Below are 21378 nucleotides of genomic sequence, written 5' to 3'. Positions count from 1 at the left end.
ATAAGAATAAAATAAAACAGTGCATTATAATAGTGTCTTTATCATTGAATTTTTTGAAACTCCTTTAAATTTTGTGCCTGAGGTGAATGCTTAATTCTCCTTTTCTAGTCATCCCTTCTGGTGAGTCTGTCTCAGGGACAAGGCCAGCTTCATGAACTTGTGATCTGTGCAGTCACACAGGACCCCAAGCTTGATTTAAGTCTCCACCGACTTGAAATTCTTAGCAATTTTTTTTTAAAAGGCCCTGCATTTTTATCTTGTATGGGCCCCAAGAATTATGTAGCCAGTCCTGATCAGTAAAATAAATTTGATATCAAATGGAGAATTGAACCCTTTGTTTTCTTCATCTTTAGGAAAAAGTACAAATTGCAGCTTTCATTCTTCAGTTTTCCTGGTTCAATTTGTCATTCATTTAGTTTAAACCACCACCAGCTGGGCTCTGTCCTCAGTGCTTCCTGGTGTTGCCTCCTACTAGGAACAATGTTTGCCCTTTCAGCTACTTTGTGGGGAGAAAATGCATGCTGCTTCTCTCTAGAACTCTGTCTGGGAGACTCTCTTGGTTCTGTGATTCATCAGAAATAAGAAAAACAAACACTGTAAATGGAGAACTTGAAAAACAGGTGGGCACCATCTCCCCACCCAAGAGAATGGATTTAAGAGGAAATTTGTTTATGGGATGAGGTTTTAAAAGGCGACCTGGAGAATTTAGCAAAGATGTAAATAAACAAGTCGTCCTTGGACTGCATTAGGCTTCAGAGTAAATATATTAACCAGCTTCAGTCAAAGTCTGCCTCAGATCTGACCTTGACAAGACCCAGTGGCTAGTGCTGTCGCCATCCCTCCCCCCAAACACCAGGCAATTTTCTGTATGGGAAGGCTACCCAGCTTCCCTCCCACGAAGTGAACGTAAGCAGAAGCCTATCACGTTTCCTCTGAGTGCTGCCTCCTTGACAGCCCCCCTGGAAAGCCTGCAGGCAGTCAGGAGACACCCTCCTTGTTTTTATATGGTATAGTCATCCGTAGCTAGATACAGACATACGTCTATTACCCACCAGGGGTACTGAATTGCTGTGTCAGCTACAAACAGCCCAGGTCTGTGGTCAATTCCCATTATGTGAAGAAACAAGCTGATGCATTTAACCCAGGCCACCAAGGAATGTGCTGGGACCCAGCAGGCAACCTAGAACTGGCAGAAGGAAAAGAGATGTGTTCCACAGCCGTCCTCCTGGGTTGCCAGCATCCCTACTGGGGGAGTGAGTTTGGATTTTTCCTGCCCTCACATCCTCTTCCTTTGTCCCCCATCCTGTCCCCAGCCTCTGTTCTGAGAATTTATGAACCATTTCCACAGTTTGATTCAAGTTATTATTTCACATACTTAAATACCTTACTACATAGACCACACAGAAAACATACAGCCCATTGCAAGGTAATTAAAGTATTACTAAAAGGTGGTTGAGTACAGCCTTTCATAGTATTTGGACAAAATTTTAAGAATTTTTAAAAATCCTGCCTCCCTCATCTTTGCCAGATTAATAACCTAATTACATTCAAAAATCATTCTTAGTTTTCTGAAAACAGCTACTAAATCACATACAAGCTACTATGTACTAGAGCAGGCAGCATTCATTTTATAGTAAAAGAAGTACAATTTTCTTTGGTTGGGGTAGAGAGGGGAGGAATTAAAATAAATGAGGTTCTTCCTTGGGGAAATTACTGTACTAGATGCTGTATAAATGTCACATTATGTGCATTCCACAAAAATCCTACACAATGGGCATTATGATTCCTATTTTATAGATGAAAAAATTGAGTCTCAGAATACTGAAGTGCCCAGGTGGGAAGTGGTAGGGCAGGTGTCACACAGTCTATCCAATTTTGACAAATTGGTGTTCTTTCTCTTGTGTTACCCTCTTCCCTTTCATTTTTTTCTCTTTGACTTTAGATTATTTATGGGGAAAAGTATGGACCCTTTACAGTTCCACCCTTTTATCCTACAGCAAGAGCCCTGAAATATTTAGTGCAGGGAGGTATCTTTTCCTCATTTGAAACCTTTAGGTTAGATAAAGTTGCCAAGGGAATCCATCTGGTAGCCTTTCAGGTGAAGCAGTCTTTCTTCAGAAGTATATATAATAACAGTTGTCAATATTCATTGAGTATTTAAAAAAAATTTTTTTTAACGTTTATTTATTTTTGAGAGAGAGAGACAGAGCATGAACGGGGGAGGGTCAGAGAGAGGGAGACACAGAATCCGAAACAGGTTCCAGGCTCCGAGTTGTCAGCACAGAGCCCGACGCGGGGCTCAAACTCACGGACCGCGAGATCATGACCTGAGCCGAAGTCGGCTTCTCAACCGACTGAGCCACCCAGGCACCCCAGTATTCATTATTTACCATATGCTAGGAACTGTTCTGGACTCTTTCTATATTGTCCCATCTAATGCTCACCATGGCACTGTGAGGTAGTGCCAGTACTAATAGTCTCCCTAATTTACATACAATGAGGAAACAGATTTAGAGGTGAGAAGCAGAGCCAAGCTAAATTGGGCCAGCCCACTTCAGAGTCTGGGCTCAGAATCACTGAGCTGATGCATGCCCCTGTCTATCCCAGAGGGTATGCTTTAGGGATACCCAGTCTCTTCAAAACCAAGACAATCAGCCTCAAAGGCCAGTGAGACCACTGCCACTTAAAAAGAAAACGGGATGGTGCCTGAGTGGCTCATTTGGTTAAGAGTCTGACTTCAGTCCAGGTCATGATCTCACAGTTAGTGGGTTCAAGCCCCACATCAGGCTCTGTGCTGACAGTGCAGAGCTGGCTTCAGATCCTCTGCCTCTCTCTCTGCCCCTCCCCGACTCATAAGTACTTACTCTCTCTCTCTCTCTCAAAAATAAATAAACATTAAAAAAAAAAAAACTGGGTGACTGAATGAAGAGAGGGTAATTTTGAGAACAAAACAAATGCCTAATGAAGGAAAATACTGATTCTTAAAAATGGGCAGGAGGGACGTATCCACCTACAAAGTGGCTATGGCATTGCAGTCCAGAAAATAGTTTGAAAGGTATTTGAAAGCTGGTGGCTTCAGAGCTCAATTGTAAGACCACTGTAAACTACACCATAATGAACATTTGGGTCCATAAAACATTGTATCTTTGATTGCTTCTCGGAATCTAACAACAGAAATACTGGAGGTATAGTCTCTTCATTATAACGTTGTGTATTGCATATACATATGCATATAATGCATATAACGTTGTGTATAGCATTGCATAAATATGGATATTCAATATCCAAGTTTAGTTTTTTTAGAGGGCACACATTTCATGCCCAATCACTGCTGAATTTTCATCTGCCCAGTCCAATAAAAGAGAACAGTTGGGACTGTGAGCTCAGAAATTAGACTGCATGGGTCTGAACCCTTGCTCTGCAATTGACTAAATACGGCACATTTCCTTTCCTGATGACATGGGGATAATAAATACTCATATGTTTATTGTGAGTGTTAAATTATGCTATTTGTTAAATGCTCAGCACAGTGAGCACAGTGTCAGACAAAGTAAGCATCCAATAAGTGTCAATGAGTATTATTCTTATTGTTATTGATTTGCAAATAATAAGTAATATAGTTCTTCAGCTCTATTATTGCTTGTCAGCAGTGGATGAAACAGAGTTACAGCTTGATAAATGTTTTGATTTAGTTAACAATGGGTGGTGGCAGATCTTGTTTAGTGGAAATGCCAGAAGTGAGGGGGGCATTGTTTAATGTACACTGTAGGCAACTTCATCTATGACTTCTGAAAATTAAGAACCAAATGGTCAAAACCAACACTTCAAAGTGTTCAGTTTGGCTTAAAAGGAACTTTGTACTGAAAAGCTGGTGAAATGTTACAAGGTCTTCAAGTGGTGGTGTTCCCCAGCTGTTCCTAAGACTTAAGCCTTTTACTTCCCTTTAAGAAAGCAAAGACTCTGCTTTGTTTGCTTGTTTGTTTTAGTCTACTGAGGTGTGGCTATAATGGAGCTACCATGCTGGATTCTAAGAGGGTTAGGTTAAAAGGCCCAAAACAAAAGACTAGACTATTGGGAAAGGAGATGTTAATGATAAGAGTGGCATTCTCACAAGTTTCTGGATTGTGTAGCAAAATTAAACATATAGCAGGAAGTCAGATACCTGAAATTCCAGCATGGTCTTCCCCATGTTTGACTCTAACATGTAGTGGTAGGCTCCAATGCTGGTGCTGGGGTCGTCTGCATCATCCAAAGTGCCCTTGGGAGGAAAGCAGAGAAGGAAAATATTATGGATTTTCCCTCCTCTTCTTTTGGTGTTCACGAATTAATGCCATGGCCCTACAGTGAAATTTCTATTTTCCTGACCTTTCAGGTGTGCATTCTACAACCAAGTGTCCAGTTGATTTGGGATAAAATTCTTAATCTCATCATGACTCAGAGTAAAGAGGAGGATTTTGTAATCAATTTGAATCTAGATTTTGATTAGAATGTTAACTAATTATATACTTGCTAAAAGAATAATTTTCCCAAAGTAGAAATTCCTGTATCTTGCGCAAGGACTTTGCTGTTGATGGTGGTAATGTTTGAGTGGTTGCCCTCTGAGGCTGCCTTCATCTGTTATTTGAAACATTGAAATGCTGACCCTGTTCTGATTTGATGGCAACCAGGCAAGATTATATAACTGAGAGGGAAATAATTCTCTGGTTGTACGGACCATTCATATTTTACTGCCATGATTCTTAATGGGAGTTCTTATAATACGTTGGTGTTTGACCTGGAGACATGGATCTTGGTGTATATTTTTTCACTTCTGGACTGCTTAATCTTTAGGAAACAAGGTGGGTGGGTGACGAGTAGAACTGAAATTTCCCTTCAATTTAGTTAGGGGTAGTAACAATAAAAAAAAACTAACACAAGCTGTGGGCTGGCATTGGGGCCTGCCCTTTAGTATCCCAGGGCCGTGGATTTCTGGGAAAGTGGGCAATGCCTTTGTGAGACTGAACAAACAACTGCCAGCATCAGATACTAGCAAATTTATAGCTTTTGAATGCAATAACATTAACATGCTGCTGCTGAAATATTTATGTTGGCTTTTTAAATATCCCAGAGGAAATCCATCCAGAGCCTGCAAACCTTATATATTCTCTTTCCTGAGAAATTTCCATGAAAAAAATGATAAATTACATTTACACTGAGGGCCCCTCCCTGCTCCTGAGTAAATTCCACACATATAAATCAGGCATCATTTTCCTAACTCTCTTCCTCAAAGGCACTTAAAATTTACAGGGCAAGAAAATAAAGGCTTCCTTTCATCCTGACAGCAGATACAGAACAGAGCCCCCTGATGTCTTCCTGCCAGGTCTCTGTCCCTTACCCCTTCTCTTATCTCTCTTGGGGGTGACAAGAGCATTTACGAGGGGAAAAGGAACAAAAGGGTCACTGCTAGGGCGATAATGTGTCCTTCATTTTCAGCAGTTTCTCCAAAATGACAGAACCTTTATAACCAGATTAAGGTAATCAGAGAATGTAAATCTCAGATGGGGTTTATCCATGCTAATGGCAAAATCAGGAGGTGGCTAATTCCCTCAGTAATGCCCAGTTCCTGTTTTTGGAGGACACACACAGAGACACCTGCCACAGTAAGAAACCAAGGCTTCATCCATTGTAGTTTGCAGGTAACAAGTATCAGAAGCTTCACATAATACAAGGGGCAAATCATCTACTCCTGGATTTCTAAGACAGTTTTTGTTCTTACAGCATTTTGCATTAATTATGTCCATTATAGAAATTTTCTCTGTAAAAAGTTTTCAGCTCTCTGAAAGAAGTAATTCCTATTAAGCATGATAATTCTAAGAGCTAACAAATATTGGGAATATGGCTTTTCCATATCTGAGCAGTTAGCCTTTCCTTAAAAATACAGATTGCCAGATTCCTACACTGGCTGGGGAATTGGTACTTTTACTAAAGCACTTCAGATAATTTTTATCATCAGTCAAGTTTGGGGGAAAAATGAGCTAGTTTATCTCTACATTAAAACACTATTCAGTTGTATGCATTCCCAAACCCTAAAAGAATCAACGCTTTTCAAATAGCTAACATTCAAGTAAACAAATCAGGATGGATCAAATTATCTACTTTGATTTAAAGTTTGGTTAATGGTGATCCAGGGCGTCTAAAAAATATTTCTGTGATGTGGCATAGGAAGACAGTTCCAATTTCTTGATTTCTAATCCAAGTGTTAGTTTTGTTGAAAATCAATGATTTCATGGGTAAAACTTAAACTTGCACAATTCTTTTTTTTTTTTTTTTTTAAGTAAACTCTATGCCCAGTGTGGTGCTTGAACTCACAACTGAGCTAGCCAGGCTCCCCAAGTTCTTTAAAAAAAGTTCCTGCACAAGGAACTCCCCAAGTTCTTTTAAAAAAAAAAAAGTTCCCCAAGTTCCTGCACAGTTCTTAAAGAATTTGTTTATTTGAGTATTTCCCAAGATTGAAATGCCTCAGTGTTTCAGTGCAGCCAGCTCTACCCTAGTGGGTACTCACACTGGTGGAGGCAACTGCTTCCTGCACACTCTCCATAATGAATTCCTTAGTGATCCTTCGAGAGGGCAGCTCATTGAAGAGGGAGTTGATTAGGGCCACTTTAGCTGCATCCCGTCTGGCCTCAGCTCTACTTAGGCAGCACTTAAGAAGAAAAGAGAAAAGGAGTTATTACAGGATTCAGCATCTCACCATTTTTTTCACTGCCTCAGTGGATCTCTGGACATTTCCATTCATACATTTACTCTCTGCACCTATTCTTCCTTACTCATTGCTAATCCCCTGAAGATCATGAGATTATCTTTCTGCCCTAGAGTCCATGAAAATGTCTTGGTTGGTCTTCCATTGATTTTTGTCTTATTTTACTGTCATTGAATGTCTACTCTGCACCAGAGGCTTTGAAAACTGTTAATAAATAATAATAAAAGTAATAATGGCTACTACTGTGTACTTGGTGATTACATTTGTCTTCAGTGCCTTCCTCAAATCCTTATTTCAGAAGGAGAAAAATGTAAGGAAAGAAGGAAAATGGGAGATATATATTTTTTTAATTTTTATTTTAATTTTATTTTTGAGAGAGACAGAGAGACAGAACATGAGCAGGGGAGGGGCAGAGAGAGAGGGAGACACAGAATCCGAAGCAGGCTTCAGGTTCTGAGCTGTCAGCACAGAGTCAGATGTGGGACTCAAACCCATGGACCATGAGATCATGACCTGAGCCAAAGATGGACACTTAACCATCTGAGCCACCCAGGTTCCCTGGAGATATTTTTAACAGAATAATTGAAAACAGTTTCCAGAGTTAGACTGCTTAGATTCAGATTCAAGCTATGGTACTTATTTGCTGAAAGACTATAGGCAAGTTAGCCCTTTCTGTGTCTCAATTTCCTCCTCTGTAAATGGTAATAATAGTAATTCCTATGTCATCACATTGAGGATAGGCACAATAGGTAAAATCCTGAGAACACCTGACACATGGGAATATATCAGTCTTATATGTGCTTACATGTCCAGGTTAGGACAAGGGAGCTAATGTCAAAATCTATTGTTTTTCTTTTCCAGCATTTATCCCCCACTTTCCTTCTAATAACCATTCCCTGATATTCTTGAGGATCACCCTTTCCACCTTGCTCTCAGTCCACACAGTTTGGGTGGGATATGCCCTGTTTGGTCTTTCTGAAGTTAGGAACCATAGGCAGACTATGATTAGCAACTCATTAAAAAAAATAATAATTCCTCCTAAAAGTAATATTGCTCTCCATTCTCCTAACCTCACTTTCCTGTGGCTCACATGGGTCATTCAATGTGTCTTGATTCTTTTCTATCCTGTTTCTTTTGTTGTCAGCTACAACTCCTCTTATTCAAATTCTGGCTTAGCATGGACCCTGGGGGTCCAGGTATAGGGATGAAGCCCTGTGAGAACTGCAGTGTCCTTGGAGCTCATTCCTACTGGAGGGTGTGATGCCATTTCTCCCACAGGTTCCTATGAACTGCCAAGGGTCGTAGAACCTACTCCAAAACTCCTGGTGGGAAACAAGCCCTGGGAAGAGAAGCCCAGAAGCAGGTCCTGGTCAACAACGTGGACAGTCACCTCTGGCTCTGCTACTTCATGATCATGAGACCCGGGCTTCCTAAACTTTGGGACGTATTTCCTCACTGGACAAATGGGGAGGCCAGGCCCTCTGGTCTCCAAGGCTCCTACCACCTAAAATGCATGCTTCTCAGAATCAGTAGTGGTTGGTGAATGATGTGAAAGAACAGGGAAAATACCAAAGATACCAATTTATTTTGTAGTTTTGTAGCCTCAAGAATTCACTAATTCCACAGGGAAAAAGCTAAACCCCCTCAGTTTGCTTTCCACACCTCCCCACCTCTACCTCATCTGCCCCACGCTGAGTATGCGGACACTGACTGAGGAACACTTCAAACTCGTGCTCTTGTATCTTCCAGAGGCTGGCCTCTCCTCTCCATCTCCACAAACCCAGTACGAATCCCCTGAGGTCAGGCTGCAGCCCCTGTGATTTTCCCACTGCAACCTCCCTCTTTGGACAGTTGAGACAACGATTGTAACGATCCCGTACTTGGCTACGGATCACTTCTTCCTGCCCCTCTCCCAACCTCCAGGCCTGGGAAGGCAGCTTGTATACTTCTTGAGCATCCTCCAGAGTGCCTGCTCCCAGGGTCAGCACTTGGAAGTGCTCCACATGGTTAGGGTCCAGATGAAATAACGACAAAACTTCTGAAATAGAAACGTGACCCCAGGGAGGATGGAAAAAACGTGCAGTAGCCTAACAAAACAGCAATTATACACAGCTATTTTAATTTATAACACAGAGAGAGTTCCAATATCTCCTTTTAAATAAAGAATGGTGCTGGGGTGCCTGGGGGGGGGGGGGGCTCAGTTAGTTGAGGATCTGTCTTAAAAAAAATTTTTTTTACTGTTTATTTAATTTTGAGAGATAGAGACAGAGCGTGAGCAAGAGAGGGGCAGAGAGAGAGGGAGACACAGAATCCGAAGAAGGTTCCTCCAGGCTCCGCGGTCAGCACAGAGCCTGACATAGGACTCGAACTCACGAGCCGTGAGATCATGACCTGAGCCGATGTAAGACGCTTAACTGAGCCACCCAGGAGACCCTGAGCATCTGTCTCTTGGTTTTGGCTCAGGTTATTATCTAACAATTTGGTTTGTGAGATTGAGTCCTGCATGTCAGGCTCTACACTGACAGCATGGAGCCTACTTGGTACTCCCTCTTTCTCTCTTTCTCTGCCCCTCCCCTGCTCTGTCTCCCTCTCTCTCTTCTTCTTCTCAAAATAAATAAATAAACTTAAAAAAAAAAAAAGAATGGTGCTAAAGTTCTAAAATATATATGAAAGTGATTTGGGGTTTTTCTCCTTAGAATTGAATGACAAGCAAGAAGTCTTTGGGATAGCTTCAGGCAGCAAAAGCCTTTTAAGATTTAGCTCTCTCCTGAGGTTTCGGCTACTTTATTCAATTAGGGGGGTCTGGACAGATAGGTTGATTTTATGGAACACTGAGTTCTGAATCAGTGGGCTTTCATGGAAGCTCAGGTGTTACCACTTCCAGGAAGTTTTCCCTGACCACTCCAAGGTGAGGGTGGGAGGATCACTGTTTATGAGAGGCATTCACCACACTGCCATGTAATTATCTGCCAGTGCTCTGCCCCATAACCCTAGGCGGTAAGCATCCTAAAGGCAGAGTTGGTGACTAAGTCATCTTTATGTCTCTGTACTTGAAATATAGCTTGTTGAATGACATTCAGCTTGTTGCTGTACTCAGTTGAATACAGTCCAGAAAATTCAACAAGTCTTTTTTTTTTTAATTTTTTAAAAAGATTTTTATTTATTTTTGAGAGACAGAGACAGAGCATGAGTGGAGGAGGGGCAGAGAGAAGGAGACACAGAATCTGAAGCAGGCTCTAGGCTCTGAGCTGTCAGCACAGAGCCCGATGCAAGGGCTTGAATTCACAAACCCACAAACCATGAGATCATGAAGTGAGACAAAGTCAAACACTTAACTGACTCAGCCACCCAGGCACCCCAAAAATTCAATAAGTCTTTAAGGCACCTGACAAAATGCTCAAAAAACCCTCAGAAAGAAGAGAATTAAATACATGTACTTATTATTTTAAAAATCCCATTTCAATATACCCTGTATGGTATGTATAACACAGTAATATAAAAATCTATTAATATGTGAATTTCTGAGGGATAATTGCCATTAGTTCAGGCACTCTAAGATTACCATTTTTGCTTGAATGTAGAATATGTTTATTATTCTTTGTAAAGTCAGTTTCCCATCAGAAAGCAAAGTTTTTGCAAATATTACCTGACATCTGTAGGAGTATCCCATTTTAATAGGAATTTTCTTTACAAAATCTATAATAGAGCCATTGGGGGTTTTAGAGTTTAGAGAAATTAGATTCAGATCTGGGCAATCTTAAGAAACTTTATATAGCTTTCTATCTAAATAATAGCAATTTAAACTGTCTTTCATAGAGAGAGACCTAGTAAACACTACTTAGATAAAAGAAGCTATCTATTTTAAATAAGACCAGCTAAGTAGTAGATCAAAGGCGCCACATACATTTACAACCAAATGGCACTGCTTTTGAGATCAAAGTGCTGCTGGGCTGAGAGAACAGAAGAGCCTTTTCCCAGAAAGCATGAAAAAGGACTACGGAGACTTCACCAATATCAAGATTTTAAAGCAGACACATGTCTTTACTTATTTTATTGTTTCAATGTACAGAATCTTTGGTTAAAATGGGGGAGAAAGTGTACCAATTAATAAGTACATAAAATAAAATAAATTCTGAATCATCAAAAGGCTTTTCTTGCTATTGTTCTTTGCATTTCTAAAAGACAAGTACTTCAAAATGTCTATAATGTTAACCAGCCGCTTTCTTCTAAAATTTAGAGCTACAAATCCAAGCCAGCAAAGGCTGCATATTTTTCTTTAGGGATATTTAAATGGGATCTCTCAAACCATAAGGGCCTGCACTTGGGCAAGAAATGTAGCCAGAAGCAATCTGCTTGGCAAATCTACATCAGAGTGTGGATTCGGTTGTAAGAATAGGCACCATTACAGTTACCATCAGTAGGAAATGCTGCAAGAAAATAAAATAGGGTAAGTGACAGGACACTCTATTCATGTGTCCAAATTGGTCATCAAAGACATCAGTTGGAGAGTGAATGAAGTATGATGTTATTTCAAAACAACTTCCTGCTACAATTAGACTTCCCAGGTTGTATGGTTTATTCTCAGTTTTTCAGCCAGACCCCAATCATAAATACAGATTCGTAAACCATGCCTTATCCGCTAACCATTCTTACTTGTTAATATAGAGAGACAACTTCTGTCCTTTGCACTTTGTTAAAGTGCAGAGCTGGAATATTTAATAGTTGAGATAGTCAGCTGTGGATTTCTTAGGCATGTGAAGCCACAAGATTTTCAAGCAGCTAGTAGACCCCACTCAGACATTTATCTTGATGCTCAGATGCCTTTCATTTGTTGATACATTATAAATCACAATAATCATTTCAGAGCCTCCTGGCTCAAATCTAAAATTAAAGAAAAAAATAAAAAATAAATAAAAGAGTGCGGCAGTGCTGAGGAAAACTATTGGAAGGCAGTGGTACCCAGCCCCAAGACAGCTCCCCATGATCTCTGCTCCTGGCATCCACACCCTTATGCAGTCCCCTCCCACACTATTCCAGGGCTGGTGTATGTAACCAATAGAATGTGACAGAAGTTATATGGTATGTCACTTTCAACATTAGGTTATAAACAGGACTGTGGTATCTGTCTTGGTAACACTTGCTTTCTCTCTTAGATAGCTTTCTCTGGGAAAAGGCCACTGCCATGTTGTAAGCAGTGCTACAGAGAAACACACATGGTAGGGAACTAATGCCTTCTGCCAACAGACATCTGAGTGATATTGGAAGTTGATCCTCCAGAACAGATCAAGCCTTCAGATGACTTCAGCTCCAACTGACAGCTTGACTATAAACCTCCAGTATGAGACAATGAGTGTAAGTTTTGAGGTAATTTGTTACCCAGCCATAGATCACTGATATAAAGGCATTTCTCTTTGTTATCTTATTTTGCAGATAAGGAAACAGAGGTCATATCCCAAGGTTATATAACTTAAAAAGTGACGAAAAAAAGATTAAACCCCAGGTCTCCCTGACTTGAGAGCCAAGATTTTTAACTACTACACTATTGTGCTTGTCACAGAAATGGTCACACACCTTGGAATAGATGGAATAAATAATTTAGCTAAAATCTCATAGCACTCCTCAAATTGATATAGTTCTTTAGCCAAAGCTCCTATTTTGATACTCTTTGGGTCATTTTGACAAAAGACTTTAAGATTGTCTCCTCCCATCCCTGCATGACAAATTCAACTTCATTCAGAACAAAAAGCCAAAGAGGAAGCAGTGTGCTGTGGCAAGCAACTGTGCTTAGTGAAGAGGGGAATGTGCTGACAATTATTCTATATCTGCTTCCTTTCTACTGTCCTTTTGGTGCTTTCCTCTAACTGGACAATAGGAAGAAGAAAAATGGAGAGAGAGGCCAGCTATGATTAGATGAGAAGATCAAATGTCATCCCTTGTAGGAAATTTCTAATGCTGGCTGGAAGTTACCCCTTGATGAAGTATGGGGCCAAGAGAATTTATAATTCTACCACATATGAGTGCTCAATAATTTTAAGAAGTGTTTGCTAACTCTTCAAGAGAAAAAGTCATTTAAATTAAATGTCCCCAACTCCATTAGATAAGAAATTACCCCAAGACCAGTTCATTCTTGCCTTATATTTTATTTTGCATGCTAGATCACCAACAAGCCACTAAGAGCCCTAGGTACAGTGTGAAGATCATTGATAAGCCTAGGCCAGGATCTGAACCAAGAGTTCAGAAACTTTAGTGTTCATAGTAAGATCACTGGGGGAAATGGTTAAACATGCACGTTCCCAGGCCCCAATCTGACCAATTTAATCAGTTTCTTTAAAAGGATTGCAGTGGGGAGGTCTGCATTTTAACTTTCTAGGTGATTCTGAAGCAGGTGAATCCAGGACTTCTCTTGGAGGCTTCTGTCCCATTAGTGTCTCATTTGTAAATATCAGGGTCAGAACCATGATTTTGTGGGGCCTGAAGTTCACACAATTTGGTGGACCTTGTTTAAGGAAAATATGAAATTATGAATTTAAAAAGTTGGCACTGTGATTTGGAAGGAACCTAGATAGAAGCTTCACTGGCTTCATGGTTGAAAAGTCTAAGTCTCTCCTCTACTATACCAAAACATTCTATACTTCTATACTCTGGTCACCAACACAACTATTTCCCCCATGCAAACAAATTCTCTGACACCAGCTGGATGTCCTACATTTTAACATAATTCTTAAACTATCTACCTGGAGATAGCAACACATCCCATAGATTAATGGCTCTGTCCTACAAGACTGCTCCCACTTCAGACATCAATAGCAAGTCCAGGTTGTCACCTAGGTTTCTGATTAACCTGTTAAAAATGAGTAGTTCCCATTACTCCCTCCTCTTCTATCATTTGCTAGAACAACTCTCAGAATTCAGGAAAATGGTACACTTATTAGTTTACTCATTTATTATGAAGGGATACAATTCAGGAACAGCCTGAGGAAAAGATGCATAAGGCACAAATGTGGGAAGGGGCTCAGAGTACCATGTCCTCTCCAGGTGTACCACCTTCCCAAAACTTCCATATGTACACTAACCTAGAAGTTCTCCAAGTCCCATCACTTAGGATTTTTGTGGAGGATTCATAACATAGGCATGATTGATTAGATCTTTGACCATCAATGATTAAGTTAATTTTTAGCCCCTCTCCTAGAGGTCAGTTGCTTGGTCTGAAACTTTCAATGTTCCACTCATTTGGTTGGTTCCTTTGGCAACCAGCCATCATCATTAGGGGCTTTTCAGAAATCACCTCATTAACATAAACTCAGGTGTGGAAGAAAGGGTTTTTTTGTGAGTAATAAAATATACCTTTTTATTCTTACCACTTAAGAAGTTCTCAGCATTTTAGGAGTTTTGCGCTAGGGACCAGGAAGGATAAAGACATATGTGTTGAAGGATAAGAAATATGTATTTCTTATTATAAATCACAATATCACAATAGGAAGTCCACCTCTGCTATCATCAAAATGTTAATTTCTCACTAGTGAAATTGCTTCTACCAAAGAATCAAGGAATGCAGTGTTCAGGTTGAAAAAAAAATTATTTATGACAGTTCTAAAATTAGGCCCTTAGGAAGTATATAAGCACTGCTGATTTAACTAAGTGAGGTCTCCATTTTCCTTTTCGCTCAGCAGTTTTTATTCCTTCCATGATAATTTCCCAAACTGTGGCACTGTACAATGGCAAATTATTCAACCAAGATTAATTTGTGAGTCAGTAGGTTGTCCTGAAATAAAATAGTAACTTATCAACTTTTTAGGATGTACAGAAGTTCTTAAGTAAAATAAAATTTTGGGTGTCATGTACATGTTATTAAAATAGAAATGCCTGGGGTGCCTGTGTGGCTCAGTAGGTTAAGTGTCTGACTTTGGCTCAGGTCGTGATTTCACGACTCGTGAGTTGGAGCCCCGAATCGGGCTCTTTGCTGATGCTGATAGCTCTCGGAGGCTGGAGCCTGCTTCAGATTCTGTGTCTTCCTCTCTCTCTGCATGGCCCCCCCCCCCCCGCCAACCTCTCAAAAATAAACATTAAAAAAAAGGGGAAAAATAGAAATGCCTAATAAGAAACGATTTTTAATGTTAATTATTTATTAAATACTTTACAAGTATTGATAAATGTGTTACTATTCCTAGAAACCTGGTTAGGCTGGCACAATTTATACTCTGAACAGTTACTTTCCTGAGAGCCTTCATTTGATTAATAATTTTCCCCATGCTTAGTATTAGAAAATAGGAAGAATACATGGGTTGAATGGCTGTTTCTGGACCTCAAGATGTTACTGTACATACATCTCAACTACAGTGTTTTCCATAGGAAAGCACATGGAAAGACATCAATATAAGTAACTTTTTTCCATCTTAAACATCAGACTTTTTAGGATTTTTCATATATTTATTTATTTTAATTCTCTTGTGGCTTCAAGTTTTGTTTTTGTTTTTTTTCTTTTTTGAGAGAGAGAGAGACAGATGGACAGACAGACAGCATAAGCAGGAGAGAGGGCAGAGAGAGGGGGGACAGAGGATCTGATGCAGGCTCTGAGAGGACATCAGACTTCTGTCTGCTGGGTGACTGAGCCACCCAGGCGCCCCTTTCATATTTGTATTTGAAAGACATCAAGAAAAAAAAAATGGTTTGTAGGTCCAAAATGTACAAAACCAAGTTAGGCACACTTAACTCAGTCCCTAATAATGATAGCCAAGGAGTTGAAAAATAGTCTATTTAAGAAATTAGATTTTTGAATAAGAACAGTAATAGCAAATGTGACAGATCGAATCTACGTATGAATTCAGACCTGAAAATGTTGTCCCCCTTGGGGTCAAGGGCAGGTCAGTGTTACTTAGGTGGCATTCCCTGAATGGCACATTTACACAAGGGATTTCCTGAGCTGGGACTTCGCAGGTGGCAAAACCAAATAAACTGACTGAGAGGTGAGAATTCTTGCCCAAGTCCTTTAGGCTGTCAAGTCTGTCATTCAGGTGGTTGGAAAAATTTTGCTTTTGGGAATCAGAGTTCAAGTCTCAGCAAACGACTTGCAGAGTTGTGTGTGTATGGCCTGCCAGCTCTGGTCAGTGTCACCAACACCTCTGTTTCATCCTGACAGCAAGGCATCAGCACAAAGAATGCCGCAAGCCAGGCCCTGCTGCTAATTGTCCCCTTTTCAGTTCTTTAAGAACTTGACTGTCCTGGTCTAAGCATGAACATTTGCATGTGTTCCAATTTATCTAATTGTGGATATATTAGCATTTTTTCTCCTTCCAGATGGTGATGTGAAAAAGGGCAACCGTTGAAACTCAGTCACTCAAGTTAATATTGCGTCTCTTTCTCTGTAGGTCAGGCTGGCTGCAAATATGTTGGGAGCAATTTGGAACTCTGTGTGTGCTGGGAATCGGGGTCTTTGCTAGGTATGGAGGAGGGGAGTGGTCTGGGAGTCCAATTTTCAGAGAAAACTCACCAGTTCCTGTCAACTGAAAGAAACGTTTCATGCACATGGTGGGTCAGAATGTTATTTTTATAATATAAACCACCTGGCCTCCTCCTAGTTTACCTCTGCTGCAAATGCTATTCTACACACATACCTAGACCAAGGTCCCTGGTAACTATTACAAAACCATGTTGTGTTTTGCTCCTTGCATTTTTTTCTTTCCCCTTTTTTCTTTTATTCCTTTGCTTTTTTCAAGTTCAGGTGAAGACAAGATGAATTGATCAGGGCTCAAAGTTTTGGTTTATTTTTATAGTTGCTTTGATGTAAAAGGACTTGGCTCTGATTGCACTGAGAGGGATGGAGGGGGGACGGGGCAAGATGGAGTCAGCTTTTCTTCCTCACTCAGCAACTCAAGAGACAGTATCTTCCTAAAGCTCATTCAACTAGGGGCTTGGAGACTCCTGTGAAGATAGTCCCAAGTCTTTATTTACTGTGGATTCTCTTCCCAAGCATTTCTTTCACTGCACTCTGTTCTATTTGGAGGCCAAGCATCTCTGTTCACTTTGCTTACTAAGAAAAGACATAGATTAAAGTCAGGGAACAGGGCTGGGGAATAAATACAACATCTCATTAAAACAACATGCACTCCTGGGATGCCTGGGTGGCTCAGTCGGTTAAGCATCAGACTTCGGCTCAGGTCATGATCTCGCAGTTTGTGAGTTCAAGCCCCACGTCTGGCCCTGTGCTGACAGCTCAGAGCCTGGAGCCTGCTTTGGATTTTGTGTCTCCTCTCTCCCTGCCCCTCCCCCACATCTGCTCTGTCTCTCTCTATCAAAAATAAATAAAATGTAAAAAAAAAAAAAATAAATAACAATATGCACTCCCAGTTTCATGGGCAAGTCATTAAAGTCTTGACATATGACTTTCAAATGGGAAGGGGCTATAACTAGCCTTCCTATCTTTGGGTCTCATTAGTTGCAACACAGGATGCTTTCCTGTGGAGATTTCTACCAGGAAATGCCTCCTTTAGAAGTTACGTTACATTGCATGGTGTGTTGTGCATTTGGGTCAAGGTGTACAAGTCTGGAGACAGAGAAGAGAGGTCATGGATGATTTCAAATAGAAATACTTTGCATTACAACAGCTTTAGTGTAGGGTAAGAGTCTCAATTTTCTGGCAGGAACTAAATCTTTATTTGGGACACAGAATGTTAAGGCTAGGCCTTATTTAATAAACAGTGAAAAAAACATTATGATTCCATTTCACCAAGTCTATGAATTAATCATATTTTCTATTAGTCCATGTCTCCTGGTAAAAACTTACTTTTATAAACTTAGTTTGTTGTGATTTAAATATACTTTTAATTCCGTGGACTTTGAGAAGAATCATTCAATGCATGAAAGTGTAAAACATGTGTTTTATATCTGATAATACAGGGGAAGTATGCTTACTACCATAAGTAACTAAAACATAATAAAATCAAACAGTCCTCTCCTTCTTTTAGGCCATATATATCTTGGAAAAGTAGTTTTTCTAGGTATCTTCATAGGCAAAAGTTTTGGTGTGAAAATTAAGAGGCATAAAAATGAAAAGCCTTTTAGAGACAGAGCTTTGCTAGGAGCTCATCTGCTCTGTGTGTTCCTCTCACATCTCTCAACTGTGCAGCCGTGTTATGCAACACCAAATATTTGTTGAAAAAAAATCAATCAATGGCTTGCCTCTGGAAATATGAAATGTCTCAGTTCTGTGGGGTGGTTGGCAATACACAAAACAGCCTAAATACCCGAACCATGTTTAACACCTATATTTATTTTCTGTGAAGAAATTTTAACAACAGCAAAATGTTTATGTGAAAAAAGATATGATACCCAAATGGCTTAGTGTCCTGTACTTCAAATAAATCGAGCTATCACATCAGTGTTTTAGCCAGGGGACACATTTTTTATTCAATCCCAACTTACGCACATAAATAATCGCATGGTCTAGTACTACACTCAAAGGAATTTTTGGTTTTTATTCCAAATAAGAATGAAATTTCATTAATCCATATCACTCTAGCAGTCTACCTGGAAGGCCACGTCACTGGCCGGAAAACAAAATTTGAATCAAACCTTTTAATCAAAATAGAAAATAAGATAAAATACTCAAATAAGTTCTCCTTTTGCATTTGAAAACAGAAACAGCTGCTGAAGCAGTGAGTGGCTTTCCTTCTGAGTTCATCAAAAGGGGAGCCAGACGTTGATCTGATGGCCTCTGTGTTGCTCTTATTGTAAAAAAATGGAAATTACTGCAAGTTTTCATGGTCATGATATGTGGCTAGGGAAGGATTAACTGCCTAGACGAAAATGGCATAAAGAAAATATGTCCAAAATGCATGAATTCCTACCTAATGCCTGTAATATTAGAGGATGGTTTCTGTTATAAAAGACACAATAAGAACTAATGTGTTTCAATATAACTTTCTAAAAGAAAAATAATTTAATATCAATAGGTCATTTATTCATTGTTTTGAAATTCAAAAATGAATCATATTTTCACTTCTCTTTTTCTAATACATAGTAATTTAGGAAGGCATAGTTTAAACAAGATTATGGCTGCTGTCTTTCCCTCCGGCTCTTTGTTTTTTTGTGGCTTGTGGTGTCAAGACTAACTGAAAGTTCTTTAATTAGTCTTCTTGGACACAAGCCTCCCATTTACTTCAGTGGGAGGTTTCTTTGCATAAAACCAGTGGTTTGTGTCCATCAGAGCCTTTTGACTGCTTTCCTTTGATTAATCAGAAAACTAAAGCTAAGTCTGAATACCATTTTTCTAAAGAATGAATGGGCATAATCTCTTACAGCTTTCATGAAACCAGAAGGATTAATCCTTCAATCCAGTCCTATACTCCACTTCAAGTATTTTCAATTACTTGGCACCATTGGAGGTGACGTCCATGGCTCAGTAAGAAGGCTACTGCTGGCATAATGGTTTCTCCATGTCTCAGCACATGGTCTTGGCATTAATAATCCATCATGAAATGATTTGCAGTGCACAAGGGTGACATTTGATTATGTGAAAAGCATTGCAGGAATGAGCATGTAGGCTCTTACTGGCCAACTGCTGGCAAAAACATGATGAAATGTTATATGGTGAAAATAACATTTAAGATGGTTTCTGAACTGACAAAGAAAAGGGTAAGGACATTGCTTTAGGAGAAATTTTCTTTCTTTTTTCTATTTCCTGGTTTTCCTTTCTCAAATCATATTTTGGAAGGCCAAATGGTTTAAGGGACCAGATTTGTCAGCCAATCACCCAAACACATTTTCAAAACATTTGATTCAGGAAATTCTGCATCTTTTAAAGCAACGATGTTAACAATCCTCCTGAGAACCTTAAAATATAATGATTTAAACATAAGGTAAAGGAGACTCTGAAATGATTAGAGAAATCACCAAGAGGCTTCCCTATTGAAGAGTTCAGTTTTCTCATTTTGTCTTCTATTTTTTAAAGACCACAAGGAGGATGTTGAATGTACTATCTAGGGGAAGCCCTATCATTTTAAGTAGAAATTTATGAGATGATTGGGAAATTCATAATTCTCAGTGTAGTGAAAGCAAAAAACAAAAAAAAAGAAAATTTGAGTTTCTTAAACTCATGTGCTCTAGACCCATGCACTGATCTGTCATATACATTATATTCTAGATAGATTATAATGAATGCACTTATTACATAAGGACAGACATAATGAACACTTGGGTGAGAGGATGGCCAAATCTTGCTTATTCATGGGCATGGGTATAGGGTGGAAGGAAAGTTATTACGCATAAATTAAAGTCAGAGACTTAGATGGTTTTTTACAATAATATTTTTAAATTAAGCCACAGGTATGAACATAATAATATTATCTGATTTTAATGTTTCTGACTTTTCCTTGCCAGCCCACCATCTTATAGTTAGGTAAAATACCTTATTTGATATATTGTATTGCATATAATAATATATATACTATTTTATATATCAATGAAGAGTGATCGTATACAATAATGGACAAATATAAACTTCAGTGATTTCTTTAAGTTTATTTATTTATTTTTGAGACAAGAGTGTGAGAAGGGGAGAGGCAGAAAAAGAGAGAGAGAGAGAGAGAGAGAGAGAGGGAGAGAATCCCAAGCAGGCTCCACACTGTCAGTGTAGAGCCCAACGTGTGGGTTGAACTCACAAAGTGTGAGATCATGACTTGGGCCTAAATCAAAAGTTAAATGCTTAACCTACTGAGCCAGTGAGGCGCCCCTAAACTTCAGTGATTTTTGAGATTTTTTATTCATTCATTTAGCTATTCCTTCAACAAAATTTATTAGGCATTACTATATGCAAAGCACAGTGCTTGGAGTCATAGGGATAGGATACAGAGCCTATCTCTGAGGCATTTACATTTTATTATAGACTGTGCATATACATATAAGTATATGCATATAAGTAGTAGCTAGAAGAGGTCAAGATATAAATGAAGAACAGTTAGGCTGAAACATTGAGTGTCATAAGAGGAATTCAGGGAGATAAAGTTGAAAGGGAAAGTTGGGGTCCAGTTTAAGGAATTTAAACTTTAATAAGAAGGTAATAGGGAGCCACTGAAAACCTTTTTTAAATTTTAATTTTGAAATAATTGTAGACTTATAGAAGAGTTTCAAAGATAATACAGAGACTTCCCAAAACGTAGTCAATATCATCTAAGTTTTTTTAATATCATCTAAGTTTTCATGTTCTTCAATATAATTATTTATGTAGTATTCTTATATTATACTCCTATGATTGCATTCCTTTTATCATGCTTAGTGTAGTATATGCTTTGTATTGTTTCTTACTCAGAAATGCCAAAAATGTTTTTTATTAATCTTTTCAAAAGAATAGTTCAGTTTTGTTGACCAGGTTTGCCATTTTTGCCCTATGACATCAGTTCCTCCAAACCTATCTTACATAGAAATTCAATCTACATTAAAATAAAACCAAAAACTAAAACCCAAACCAGTGAGATCAATTACAAATCTAGTATCAAAAAAAAAAAAGGCTCCTGATCCATCTGTTAAGCAGAATATTTTCTAAGTCCCACGGAACTCTGTGATTCTTTCATCATGATCCTGTTTGGAATATGGTAGGCCATTTCCATATTATAGAAATTTTACATTATAGAAATGTAAAATAAATT

At 39.1% G+C, this 21378-nt stretch overlaps 1 protein-coding gene across 3 annotated transcripts in view; it reads right to left on the bottom strand.

Annotated features, from left to right (window-relative positions):
* Window positions 1–21378, bottom strand: part of LIX1 (limb and CNS expressed 1) — a 60191-nt gene that overhangs the window by 9072 nt on the left and 29741 nt on the right. For all 3 annotated transcript variants that reach the window (XM_040447927.1, XM_040447925.1, XM_040447915.1), the window contains 2 exons: window positions 6542–6682; window positions 4163–4258 (listed from right to left, as the gene is read on the bottom strand). In XM_040447927.1, coding sequence (XP_040303861.1) covers window positions 4163–4258; window positions 6542–6682 — 237 coding nt within the window. The remainder of the gene's footprint in view (window positions 1–4162; window positions 4259–6541; window positions 6683–21378) is intronic.

This window comes from Herpailurus yagouaroundi, unplaced genomic scaffold, assembly GCF_014898765.1.
Source record: "Herpailurus yagouaroundi ecotype Mexico unplaced genomic scaffold, PumYag 29, whole genome shotgun sequence".
Classification (NCBI taxonomy): Eukaryota; Metazoa; Chordata; class Mammalia; order Carnivora; family Felidae; genus Herpailurus; species Herpailurus yagouaroundi.
This window is presented reverse-complemented; position numbering and strand designations above follow the sequence as displayed.